The sequence below is a fragment of the Sinocyclocheilus grahami genome, unplaced genomic scaffold (assembly GCF_001515645.1).
Source record: "Sinocyclocheilus grahami isolate Dianchi unplaced genomic scaffold, SAMN03320097.WGS_v1.1 scaffold8.1, whole genome shotgun sequence".
Classification (NCBI taxonomy): Eukaryota; Metazoa; Chordata; class Actinopteri; order Cypriniformes; family Cyprinidae; genus Sinocyclocheilus; species Sinocyclocheilus grahami.
In genome coordinates, this window is record NW_015505187.1 from 1,460,196 (window position 1) to 1,474,332 (window position 14,137).

At 37.6% G+C, this 14,137-nt stretch overlaps 1 protein-coding gene across 2 annotated transcripts; it reads left to right on the forward strand.

Annotated features, from left to right (window-relative positions):
* Nucleotides 1-5,564: 5,564 nt before the first annotated feature.
* Nucleotides 5,565-14,137, forward strand: LOC107591249 (protein Wnt-7b-like). Of its 2 annotated transcripts, none has more exons than XM_016280366.1 (4): nucleotides 5,565-5,791; nucleotides 8,507-8,729; nucleotides 10,685-10,956; nucleotides 12,411-14,137. In XM_016280366.1, exons 1-4 carry the CDS (start codon nucleotides 5,588-5,590, stop codon nucleotides 12,888-12,890), a joined length of 1,179 nt encoding a protein of 392 aa, XP_016135852.1. In that variant the 5' UTR covers nucleotides 5,565-5,587; the 3' UTR covers nucleotides 12,891-14,137. The 2 variants fall into 2 exon arrangements, with proteins under 2 accessions (XP_016135852.1, XP_016135860.1); XM_016280374.1 differs by having other exon boundaries at nucleotides 5,628-5,791; nucleotides 8,507-8,733.

Sequence of the window (14,137 nt, forward strand, 5' to 3'; positions counted from 1 at the left end):
TTAAATCAGAAACCTTTCTCTCAGTGGCCCGTTATAGTGAGACAGAGTTTTGTGTAAGGTGGCTAGTCGTGGCGGCAGGGTACTGAAAGGTAAAAGGCCCTAGAGCTGACCTTTTTCAACAATAAGGGCCCTTTAGTGTTAAGTCTCAAGTGGAGACCTTGAACTCCTGAAAACCATGGAGGTCAGCAATCAAAAAGGGGTTCAAATAAAATCCTACCATGTTTTGGATGCTGGCGTCACCATCTAGATTTTTTTTTGTCCACCAGCTCCAAAAATCAGCACAAACCAACTTGGAAATGAATGTCCAATCTGGTCTTTTCAAAAGGAACGACTGAGAATTTACATTACAGAGCAGAGAATTGAGTGCACTTTGCTATTGCTCCTCCCCATACACTCTCTCTCTCATACACACACACACACACACACACACACTAAATGACATCACCACACATCTGTTGTCCCAACAGGCATTCATCACATGGGCACCAAAATGACAAGCCTCTCTTTTTTTTTTACCCATCTTACAGTCTTTCCATCTCTCTCTCTCATTCTCTGCACTGACCTGTGACTTTTCTCTACCTCATCCTGCATTCACAAGCACACACATTGTGGAATTGGGAAATAACTTTCTTTAGAAGTCAATTAGTAATTTAGATGACCCTTCAGTCCACCCGTGCGATTACACACAGACCCCATCAACCAGGTCCCCACTAATACAGCGAGGCTGTTGTAAAAAAAAACAAAAATGTTCAGTCTCTTTTTCTCTGGACCTCTTGTTCTTTCCAAAGTATTTTACTTATCTCACATATTTCACTTTTTTGTTGTTGTGAATAACAATAACATTCAGTCTAGAAAAGTCCCAAGGCCTCGCTGTATTATGCATACTGCATCAAGGCATTTTGTGGTAGTGATACATATAAATGTAATGTTTAAAATATTACAGGGACCTCTGGTTTGAGGGTCAAAGGGCAATAACATATAAATGTAATGTTTAAAATATTACAGGGACCTCTGGTTTGAGGGTCAAAGGGCAATAACATATAAATGTAATGTTTAAAATATTACAGGGACCTCTGGTTTGAGGGTCAAAGGGCAATAACATATAAATGTAATGTTTAAAATATTACAGGGACCTCTGGTTTGAAGGTCAAAGGGCAATAACCAGAGGTCCCTGTAATATTTTAAACATTACATTTATATGTATCACTACCACAAAATGCCTTGATACAGTATGCATAACTAACATCTTTTTAAATAATACTATCATACGCCATATTTTGCAAAATTTTATAATCTCAAGTGAGATCTAAAGATGTAACTACATCAAATGATCTTGACGCAATGAATTGTAGACAGTGAATGGTGTTTGAACGGCCCATGCAAGATGATTTTTCTGACCTCGTATTCTAAAAAATGGCGGGCTTTGGTTCCGAGCCAGGCAGTCTTGATTCAGCTTTAATCGACAGTGGATACGTTTATACTTCTGAGGGCGGGATACAAGATGGCGGGAGCAGTGAGGTGCAGTTCTCATTTGGGGCGGCAGTACATTTCTTCATCTTTTGCGATTAGGCAGTCAAGTAGAGCCCCCTTGTGGACATTCAACAAAACTGTTCTGACCAGAGGATGAGGGGAGCATAAGCATATGCTAAACCCAAGGTGGGGACTTTACTTAGATGGAGGGACAGATAGAGTGGATAGCCTTACACCAGTGATTGGTGGAAGTCAGGTCTGAAAACTGGTAGAAGGGGATCAGTCTGTGGAGCTCTGCCTCCCTCTACTGGTGTATTTCAATATTGCGCTTTCACGTAATTCTCACTACTCTAAAGTAAGGTATTTTTAAATTAAGGTTTTCCAAGCAAATTAAAAAATTATTAAATGTATGCTTGTAATATAATATAATATAAGCAATTGGTACAATTTGGGGATTTTTATAAAATACATATTGTAAAAAAGAAAGCAGTTTATTTTTGAATTATTAATGAAAGAAACTCAATATGCCGCCAGTTGGTAACTATCAAACCACACTGTCATTACTCCAGATGTTTCTGCATCTGTTTGTGGGTAGACGTACCAGCATCTGGTTTATGTTTTGAGTGAGAAAGAACAATAAAAAAAGAATAAATTCTGGAATAACTTATAGGAAATTGTGTGATTTACACAGACATTTATAAGCAACACATTAATGCAAGTATGCAGTTTTTTCTTCTTTTGCGTGCATTAATAAAAAAAAAAAAGGACTGTAATTGGGAAGACATGTCTCTAAAACGTATTTCCGTACACGTGTTTACAATTTTCTTTTGTCAGTTCTGAGGATTTAGCAGAGCATCATAATCATGTGATCAAATTCAACTGCGATAGAGCATCATGTGGTCAAAATCAACTGTGATTTACCAACTTGTTGATCGCACGCACTTGGACTGTGTCACAGGGTGCAATAGAGAAAGAAAAAAATCCAGAAAGTAATTGCAGATGAAGAACTGAAACCAACAGCCCCGAAGGGAGGTGAGGTGTATTTGATGTCCACTTTCCATTCCTTGTGCTACACAACAAGAGTGCTAAACAAGTCTTTTCCGTCTCAGCTGGCATTTTTAAGGGGCTCTCGAGCAAACGGGTTACTGTCAAAATGCAATGAGACAATGATATTCCCCCAAGACGAGGAAAATTGTCCTCTTTTCCTCTACAGTCTTGATGAAGTAAATGAAATAAACAGATTCCATTGTTTAACCTTCCAAACTATGAGAGCACAGCTAAAGTGCAGTTTTGGCTAGAAAACTCTGTGGTCAAAAACACTTAACAAAAGCATCTGATGGGGTGTTTTTTTCTCTTCCCTTTGAGTTCCTCCCTTCCATTCTCTTTGAATATCATCCATAATTTTCTCTTGGCTGCACATTTTTATAGGAACATGGTCTTTATCTACAAGTGGCCTGGAACATGGGTTCGAATAGAAGATTTCAATTATATCTGCCATTCTTTTGGCTTGTGCATGTATATAAAAGAAAAACAAAATAAAATCAAAACTCAATACATCAATAAGAAAGGATTAACATTTCCTTTAAGAGGGGAAGAAAGAGGATGTTTCAAGTGCAAATTGTGCTACTCATAAGTCATCAATAACCAAAGGGAGGTGTATATTCTTATAATGCATCATCTCCAACATCCACTTTCCCAAATACAGCTAGATTTGCTTCATCGAACATCATGTCAAGCGCAATGCTTGGATAAGCTGGAGGACACACCTAAAGAAACACACATAACAAGGTCTTGCAAATCATCAAAAAGGTCAACTGCAACCATCATGCTCCCCAGCAGCACTGTTCATTTCAGGACTGAATGCATAGTGACATTCAAAATGGTAATGGATGCCAGATTAATAACATGAATCCAAAACCAAACTATATAACATTCTGGTTTGAGTTTCCATCCCATTAGTAAAACCTGAGATCTGCTGCAACCATCAAATACAAACGGAAGCAGAATCTTCTGAATAGGCTGTGCACTTTGATCTCTGCACTAGCCAAAGACAGAGGCTCATACACATGTCCACCCATTGAAGCTTATGATATTGCACAGCTAATTCCCCACCTTCTTCTATCCTGTCCAATGTCCTCTGCCTACTGCCACTAGAGAGAGCAGGTTTTCATTCAGAATGGTGTATAACAAGTTTCTACGGAAGTTCTAAGCGGCCATGCAATATAATTTTTTTCTTCTCGTTTTCTCGTTATAACGACTTAATTTTCTCGTGATCTCGACATAATGAAAGTTGTTTTCTCGTTATAACGACTTAATTTTCTCGTTATCTCGACAAAGGTTATTATTATTTTTTTAACAATGATTGTTTGATCTACTGTTGTTATAGTAACGAACTCAACTTTGGCACGCATCTGATGGACAGATAAACCATGCGCTCTTACTGTAGCCTAGGTCGTGGATATTTCAGCAAATTTTGCTTCGCCTAGTAATAACGTCTACAATACAAAAATAAAGGCTGATCAATCACGGTTGATATTTCCAGAGACAGTACGCTAAACATTTTGTTTGTGTAATTAGCATGTTTAAATGGTCAAAGCAACACCGCAAACACAGGCGGAGCGCCTTCAGGATGCAGAACTATTCTAAAATCTTTTAGAGCTGCTTGGATTCAACTCACTTTTAATTTTCATTTTATTTAGTAGTAGTCATTATATGCTGTGACTGATATCATGTGCGTTATAAGCTTCTGTTTGAAAAGAGCGTTCATGTGTAGCTATGTGTATATGTAAGTTTCTGTTGTTTTCACGTTCTGAATATCTGGTTGTAAGCTTGATTGTTGAAAGTTGCACTGTGTACAATGCATATAATAATAGAAACAATGGCACTAAGTTAAAGTAGTGATTGTCATGATGCAGTTATTTAATGGGTAGTTCACCCAAAAATGAAATGTATTTTATAATTCACTTACCTTTATATAGTTCCATACCGGTATGACGTTCTTTGTTATGTGGAACACAAAATAAAACTTTAAAGTTGCTTGAACTTAACTGACTTTCAAAATGTCTTATTTTGCTGGTAAACTATCTTGGACCAACAACAATCCAGCTAGAACACCTAATGACCAGTTAATGAGCATCTAAAACCAGCTAGAAACCACATTACCATCTTAAAATGGATTTTCCAGCACAGTCTGTAACTTGCCAGATTATTGCTTAGTTGTATACAGCCTACAAAATATTCAACTACTTTTAGGAGAGTCGAGGTTTAAAGGTAACTTCTTGTCAGGAAGTTTCGCCTCACGCAACAGATCTGATTTGGCGCCATAACGACAGGAACATGTTTCTAAGGACTTTTTAAAGAAAACACTGCACTGATATACATGTAACAGCGATAAATAATCACATACTTGTACTTATTATTAGCACGTTTTGTCGATATATATATATCGCCCGATTCGGATTCTAAAATAAAGCGCTCGAGCAACCTACTGTTGCTATGGTTACCGCGTCAGATTAACGCGAGATTCGACTTCTCGAGCACCTACTTTTGCGCGATTTTGTACTTGTAATCCCAACTTTTGAACCTAGACATGCATACTGTGTAACAAGAAGAGATCTATACGTTTGAATGTTGAATTCAGTCGAGAAGGTTCACGCCTTAATTAGGGGGCTCAGACCTCCCCAAACTCCCTCATAATTCGCACCCTCGTTACAAAGCTCCGATTGGTGACCCATGCCTGCCATCTACAGCGATGAGAGAAACTACAGGCATCATTTACTGAAAGGAATTGTAGTCTGCCAAAGCAGAACACTTTATAAACCCTGGGCTTTCACTTTTTTTGTGTCTTACAAAAAGTAAACAAGGTCTTCCCAACAGACCGTGCGACTATTATTATTATTAAAAGAAGTTATTATTTCGAATCCGATTTCAGTCCATGTCTCATCAATCACTCTGACATTGAGCGCAATGCATCACAAAAAGGCGGAGATGTCACTCAACCGTGCCCGTAAAGGTGGGCGGACTGGAGTGTCCCCCCCTCTGCCAATGGCAAAGCACCGACACAAGACCCAAAGCCCCTCAAATCAGCCGTCAGCCCGCGGCGGGGAGCACACTCTGAATGAGCCCGTATCGCGCAGGAGATGACGGCTCGTGTCTCCGCGCCCGCAGCTCACCGAGCAGCAGCGTAACGACAAAACCTCAGAAGTTCGCTTTCTCCACGCGCTCTCTTCAATGTCACCATGCGCAGCATCTCATCCTGCGGTGCACTGCTGTCAGTCTACTACCCCCAGATCTTCCTCATCCTCACCAGCGGCAGCTACCTGTAGGTTTGAACTAACCTTACTGCTTTCATTTTTATTCTGACCTATATCCTGTCGGCGTTTTGGGCACAACAGTCAAGCGCAATTAACGTTAAATTAAAGGGATTGTCGCTATTGCATTGCAAGATTAGACAGTCGATATGAATGGTTTTTGAGTGCAAACAAATCATTATTTCCACACATGTTGGAAATGGCATTATTTAGTGCACCTGCTGTGTTACACGATGAGACTGAGCATGTGCATGTACTTTAATTATGTTTTAAGCCATTTTGTGCTTGAGAAAGAAGCAAATGCTGAATTGTGCGTAATAATATAACGAGCCATTCAGCATTATACTACTTTATATATTTTATAAAAAATAAAAAAAAGACTAATAATGTATCAGAATCCATTCATTGTAAAAAAAAATTGTCCTAATTTAAAAGAAAACTAAAATAAAATGGTGCAGTAAAAACATGTTAATTAACTGTAAGTGTAATTAACACACTAAATGTCATTTACTGTAAAATACTGTACAATTGTGGTTTTCAGAAGTAAAATGTATTAATTACCATACTTATCTCCTAACAAAATCTATTACATTCAACACTACATGTTCTTTTACTTTAAAACGTTGACGTTAATTAAAAAGGTATGGCCAAGTGTATGGAGTAAATTCCCACAAATGTTATTATCTTAAATAGTTATTTTTATTGGTTTTGGTAACAGTTATGCACAGTACGGTTGATTAGTTCATGTTTATTGCATTTTAAGTGTCTTGTGTTGCACTGGTGTTTGTTTTTGTGTGGGTAACCTGCATGTTTATTAGCCATTGCTGGTGAAAAGGCAAGTTCTGATGAATTTTTAGTCATTATCTGCCTTTACCATCTGTATTATTATGGCGTTTAATAGTATATTTTGAGATACAAAAGATTTTAGTAGTTCAAGAAGGTTATATCAGTTAGTTACACAATAGTTATAAACTTTACATTAAACTATATACAGGCAGCAAAAAACCTCCCAAAACAGTATTTTTTACGGTGAAGTTCTTAATGCAATTAATTATTCAAATGAGCAGATTTCCAGTTATATACTATTCATACCACCCAGTTATAGACTAAACTTGTCATGCCAGTACAAACCAGTTCATTCAGTCAGAATTGATGAGATTACCTTTCATTCATTTGCTGTGAGAGTGTGAGGATAATGTTTTACTCGTTACAACATCCTGTTCTGATCTCAAACTCTTGTAATTGGAAAACAGCATTTGGGAAAAAAAACAGGGTAAGATGTGCGAGATGTGGTTAGAAAAGAGTGAACCTTTTATTAGCACTAAAGTTTAGACTGTGGCGAAATTACTGAGCCACACATTTCAAGCGTATGCGTAGACCATAAATGTACTTTAAACAGATTCTGGTCAGAAGTGGTCATCATTACTTAAAGCTTTGACTTTGACTTTCCTTTGACCGAGGAAGAGGAGGGAGACTAAAATACCATGTCAACAGAATGTTTTGTTACAGAAGTGCTTGTCTTTCTAAATTGTCAAATTTAGTTCATTGGGTAGCCTGTAGACTAGTTAAATCCCAAAATGTTCTTCATGGATTTTCCTCAGACCAGACCTATGAAGACCAAAAGAAATCTGCTGAATTCCATTTAAAAAGCCTTTTAAAGTTTCCCTGTATTTTCAGATGCTATTAAATAGCATTCTTATTACAAGAACGAGAATGCTAAACTGTTATTATGACTGATGAATGGACACACTTTCTTGGCTCAAATGTGTTTATTCCAAATTCGTATCAGGACATTAGTTGTATTGCTCTAAAATGGGACTTCATCTTTCAATCATTAGTACTAACATCTCCCACTGTGTCAGGAATAGTTTAATCCATTAAAATAGCGTAATATATTTCTGGAGAGTATTCTCTAAATTGTTAGTCAATAGACTAACACTGGGGTTCACTTTGTTTAAGAACAGCAGAACAGACGGCTTGATTTACAAGAGTAATCCACATTTGTGTGTGGTTTCACTTTAATTGGGCTATATATTCTGTGATCGCATTGTTGTATGTGGTTTTTGTCTGTAGAATAGTCTACGGTTGGCCTGCTGATCTGTTTAGACATTATTTGGGACCCCCTTTGCGTTTTAAATCAAGTTCATGTTGCCTGTAAAAGCCTTGATTCATGAACTTTGTGTTGTTTGTTGTTCTGTTTTAAATGAGTCATGAGATGCTCTTAAATTCTTTCATTATAGTAAAGGCAATCCTTTAAATGTTTCCTGTGGTGTATTGAAAAAGATGGAAATGTCTGTGAGGAAACTGTCTGGCAGAGTGCAGTTAAATCATCAGGGTATTTGAAGGATTTATACAAACTATAAATATATCTTCTAAAACACTAAGCATCTTAAATAGTTGCAGTCCACTAACCGAGAAAATGAAATGCTGAAGAGATTTCAGAGGAGAATTCTCTCATTTACTCACTCTCATGTTGTTCTTTCTTCTGTAAGAAACACAAAAGGTGATATTTTAAAGAATGTTCTAACTGCTTTTGTTCATGCAGTGAAAGTCAATGGGGTCCAAAACAGCATTGGACCCCATTGATTTTTTTGTTATACAGGTTTAAAACGACATGAGGTGAGTAAATGATGACAGAATTTCCATTTTTGGGTGAACTGTCCCCATTTCTTGAATACCTGGTCTATATCAGCTGCTGACATCAGTGTATCTGGTCTCCTCCAAAGGGCTTTGTCTTCAGTCGTGGCTTTGGGCGCGAACATCATCTGCAACAAGATCCCCGGCCTGGCCCCCCGACAGCGTGCCATCTGCCAGAGCCGCCCAGATGCCATCATCGTCATCGGGGAGGGCGCTCAGCTGGGCATCAACGAGTGCCAGTATCAGTTTCGCTATGGACGGTGGAACTGCTCTGCCCTTGGCGAGAGGACCGTCTTTGGGCAAGAGCTGAGAGTAGGTCAGTAGGTGCAGCCCCGTGAGCTGTGCTTGTGTGTGTGTGCACGCGTTGCTATGGTTGCGATTTGTTTCCGTGAGAGTGTGGCCCTGCGAAACAAGTGAGACGACAAGAGGTTAAAGTGGACTCAATCTGTCCACAATTACTTGAAAAAATCTTTCAACGAAACATTTGCACAGTTACAAACACATGCAAATGGCACCAGTGACTTTGTGAGAACCCCAACCAGGAGAGCACACAGTAATAGGGTTTTTTTAATATAGCACTCCCTTATAAATTGCCTTTCAGTCAGAAATGTTTTGTTACGTTCAGGGTGCGGTGCGAGGCTGTGTTTAATCCAATGGTCCTGGTAACAATCACTCTTTTGGGGGTTGGTTGGCTCTACACAACATAATCTTATTTCTTTTGTTCGAGGAAATGTATGTTTCCCGGCGAGCTCTATATGTGGGTCCTAATGCGTATGAAGCTTTTTATGTTCTGTTGCGCAAATTGCTTGTGTGAGAGACAGAAAAGTCATTGTATTGTATAACTGTAGCAGAAAAGTTGAGTTTTATATGCAATATCTAGGAACGGATGGAATCTACAGACTATTTACTCAATTTCTGCACCAATTTTGACTCTAAACTAGATTTAAACATTGAGTGTGCTATACTTTTATTGCCAGTTAAAAGCGTAATCAAATTAACTAAAATATTTAACAAACAAACATAAGACGCATGTCACACTAAAGCTACAGTAGAGAAAATCTTCTAAAATGCTTTGCTTTTGATCTAATTTCATAATTCTCAAAATTGAATTTTCGAATGGGTCTTTTAGGATTAACTGTAAGTTCTTTAATAGCCATTGTGAAATTTACTGAAAGGCCAATGGGTTTTCCCACAAAATCCGTTAGAATAACAGTAGTTAAAATTCACCAGTAGATCCAGGCACACATTACTTGTCAAATTATACAAAGACTTTGTAGCATTCAGATCTCTTGGCTAAAGGGAAAGATCCTGTGCTCAGTCAAACCTGATGATCAGTAATAGGACTTCGGCTTTAGCTATGAGAAAAACCACAACGCTAATGGTCTTTTCCATTTTGCAGGATGGAGAGGGTAATCACTGTTGCCTTTACAAGATTCACTGCCAGCATATCTTGATGAGGGATATTATCCTTATAAAAGAGAACAACAGCAATTTCATATTTATTTCCTGCTTAGACTGTAAATGCAAAACAGTGTATACTAAAATATTGCGGTATTATTGGCAGACCTTGATGATTATTCTTCATCTAAAATCGGGGAACAAGACCTATAATTGCGAAGTGATGACCAGAGTTCCAACTCTTCACAACAATAAAAAATAAATAAAGAGAGAGCAAGTAGAAAAATGGAATAATAATGAAAATAACTGAAAAAATAACATTTTAAAAAATATTTATGTTTTAAGTAAGGTTTTACACAAAAAGATCAATGTGAAGCCATCAGCTACAAACCTAAATCATTCAGAAATCTATTCACCATATTGGAAAAACCAATGCAACAGTTTGTTCTTAATTAAAAGTGAAACTCTTACATTCGGTTGTTAATTAATGCATTAGTACAGAGATAACAGTATAGACATCTTTGTAGCGGTCAGTCCATTCTTACAAACCTCTTTTCATAAAGGCCGACCAGCAGGGGTCAGTTTAGTCTCCTTACATCAATCTTGAGATCAAGAGTGCTCAGTCCTGGAGATTTACCTCCCTGCAGAGTTTAGTTCCATCACTAATCAAACAAACATGAACCAGTTTATCATTTCTTAGGGCTAAAAATTACAGTCAGGTGTGTTTTTGCTGCTTGGCATTAGAAGTTAGACCCCGCTAGTAAATGGAGTTGCTACACTGTGGAGTGGGAAATCTAACAAAGATGGCATGAACTTTGGGATGTCAATGGTGTCAAATCATCTCAGAGGTTCTACTCTCTTCTTCCTAGGTAGCAAGGAGGCTGCATTTACCTACGCCGTCACGGCAGCAGCTGTTGCCCACGCTGTGACAGCAGCCTGCAGTCAGGGCAAACTGAGCCACTGTGGCTGTGACAGAGAAAAACAGGGCTATCACGACCAGGAGGAGGGCTGGAAATGGGGCGGCTGCTCGGCAGACGTCAAATACGGAGTGGAATTCTCCAGGCGCTTTGTGGACGCCCGAGAGATAAAAAAAAACGCAAGGAGACTAATGAACCTGCACAATAGCGAAGCAGGAAGAAAGGTATGGAAGAAAAGTTGTGTAGAGTAGTATACATATACACATCTATATACAAAATTTAATTAAAGAATTACCATGTTTTCATGTGATTTAGTTAATAGAAACCATGAACTGTGATACACTGCTTTTAAACAGAGGGATTAAAGACTTAAGGGGTAAAAACATAGGAACATTACTACTGAATCTCAAATCCTTCTCATTGAAGGGGAATATTAACATTTAAATAAACATGTAAATGTCAACTATCACGTACCGCTGTCTGTTGAACATATCAGTAACACATCAAACAGCCAAATAGTTCTGCTTTTAACTCTAATGTAACCAAATACATAAATGGGGACTTGAGAATTATGGACATTTCTCTCTCGTTCTTTGATGTGGCCCTTAGGAAGGTAGAGAAAATTACAGGGTATGATTTGGCTAAAACATATTTTTGACAGATATCTGGCATCGCACATTGAAACATTGCTCAGGACGTATTGAATAATGGGTTTTGGTTCAAATTGCTGAAAACAGTCAAAATAAAATGTCAAGAACACTCGCACCACAGCTTCAGAGGCCTCTGATGAAGTCATGCCCATTGTACAATACTATGCGAGGCTTACTAGGAAATAAAAACCAAATAAACCACTTTTTTTTTTTAAATGTGAAATATAATATTCAGGATTGTTACAATACATATATATATATATATATATATATATATATACATATATATATATATATATATAGCATGATTTTTAGTAAAGGTCTGAGCATTGCAAATAAATATAAAATATAGCATAAAAATGTTAGCAATATAATAAATTTTTAATTGATGTCTGAATATTGTAAACAAATTTAAGTAATAAAGCACTATAAATTGCTAACAATTTATCTTTGTATTTTAAGTTTTAAAAATTATATTTTACATTACATTTATAATTATAATTACATTTTACAATTGTATTTTACATTACACACATTACTGCACAAAATTACAAATAAAAGTAATAAAACAATGTATACATTTATTTAATTTTATAAGTCAATATATGAGTGCTGGGTAATGATTAATCGCGATTAATCGCATCCAAAATAAAAGTTTTTGTTTATGTAATACAGTATATGTGTGTGTACTCTGTATATTTATTATGTATATATAAAGACATTCACATACAGTATATATTTTGAAAATATTTACATGTATTCACATGTATAAATTTATATTCATATAATTTATATTATATATATAAAAAAAAATTATATGAAAACATAACATATTTTAAGTGTGTATGTATATATACATAATAAATATACACAGTACACACACATATATTATATACACATAATCTTTTATTTTGTATGCGATTAATCGTGTTTAATTGTTGCCCAGCACTACAATATATACATTACCTTTCATTTCTAAAACAAAGCAGAATCATTTGGTAACACTGGGTTTTTCTCTACTGTTGCAGGTTCTAGAGGAACGGATGAAGCTGGAATGTAAATGCCATGGTGTCTCCGGCTCATGTACCACAAAAACCTGTTGGACGACTCTGCCGAAATTCCGAGAGATCGGCTACGTCCTTAAGGAGCGTTATGCCACTGCAGTCGAGGTGGAGGCCGTGAGAGCCACGCGTTTTCGCCAACCGTCTTTCCTGCGTCTCAAGCAGTCCCGTGGGTACATAAAACCCACGGACACAGACTTGGTTTACTTGGAGCGCTCGCCCAACTATTGTGAGGAGGATGCTGCGACGGGGAGCGCAGGAACGAGAGGGCGGCTGTGTAACCACACATCCCCTCACACGGATGGCTGCAACCTGATGTGCTGCGGCCGGGGCCACAACACCCATCAGTACACACGCGTGTGGCAGTGCAACTGCAAGTTCCAGTGGTGCTGCTTCGTTAAGTGTAACACCTGCAGTGAAAAGACGGAGGTGTTTACCTGTAAATGAGCGAGTGGTAGAGTTAAAAGGACAAGAAAGAAAGGCGAGAAGCCAATGGATAGAAACAGGAAGTGTTTGAAACAGAAATGGAAGTGGCTTCATTTTGCACATCAGGCAGTCTTTATGCAAGAAAGCCCCGCTGAAGAAGACTATGATGAATAATGAAGATGCCGGAACTTCAGAGGAAAATGCACTGACCTCAGACTGACTTTTTGTGAATTCATGCAAACATATGGACGCAACATATGCAGTGCAAGGCTTTTGTAGATCTCAGATTATAGAAAGTCAGCTGGGACCTGTCCTGAGGACCACGTATTGACTCAATACTCCTATTGGACAGTCTAAACTGCCCACAGAAGTGACCTTTTTCAAATTAAGGCAAGAAGAACTTGTAAAATGTCCCACCAGCTGAGCACCTATGGGAGTTCAAGAGGAAAAACGTGCTGCAACTTTGCAACTCTGGAAATGCTGGAAAGCTTCAGTCACACTGTATCTGTTTGAACACTGAAAAACATGACCTTTTTCCTTCTCTTTGGAGAAAAAGTCTGAATATATATTCATACTGTAGATGTCTCCTAATGGTACACAAAAGTATGAACTTCTAATATTATTGCTACTGATCTGTTGCTTCCAAAACTCACCCCAAAACAGTATAGGACATTGCGTATGTAAAAAGAGCTTATTTTGCAGTTTACAGATTAAGAAAAAGGGTCAACTCATTTATACACTTAAGAAACCATAATTTTGGTGAATACGTTGCCAATTGCTGCACTGGTGGGCTTTAAGTAAACAAAAACCGTTTGTGTTTTTAATGAGAAGAGAAGCTTCATTAGTCATCGATAAAGACTTGGCCATGTATGCTGCAATGCTCTAAACGTGAGTGTGTAAACATGTGGGAACGAAAGAGAGAGAGAGCTTTTACATACTTAATAGAAATGTGACCCACCACCGTTTGAGTGACCAAACCATTCCCACGAATGCCAGAGACATGGGATTCCACATCACTGCTCCGGTGTGCACAAGGTCTAGTTATATTCCGCCTGAGCCAATGGACCATACCAGCTATGGGTCTAAAAACGGTTGCAAGGTCACCAGAAATATTTTGAGTAGCAGTTTTTTTTTTATCTAATTGTTTATACGAGTTATATGGCTGATAAATTTGTTAAAATATATTTTTTTATGTAGAGAATATGGCACTTTATGTTAGATATATTCAGTGTAATTATTAATACTGTTTTATTCATCATGTTTTTATT

Excerpts from the sequence above, each read along its gene's own strand:
- LOC107591249 (XM_016280366.1), top strand. The coding sequence starts at position 5,588 with ATGAGCCCGTATCGCGCAGGAGATGACGGCTCGTGTCTCCGCGCCCGC. Across the intron at positions 5,792-8,506 it reads CTCACCAGCGGCAGCTACCT|GGCTTTGTCTTCAGTCGTGG; the intron begins GTAGGTTTGAAC and ends TCTCCTCCAAAG. Across the intron at positions 10,957-12,410 it reads ATAGCGAAGCAGGAAGAAAG|GTTCTAGAGGAACGGATGAA; the intron begins GTATGGAAGAAA and ends CTACTGTTGCAG.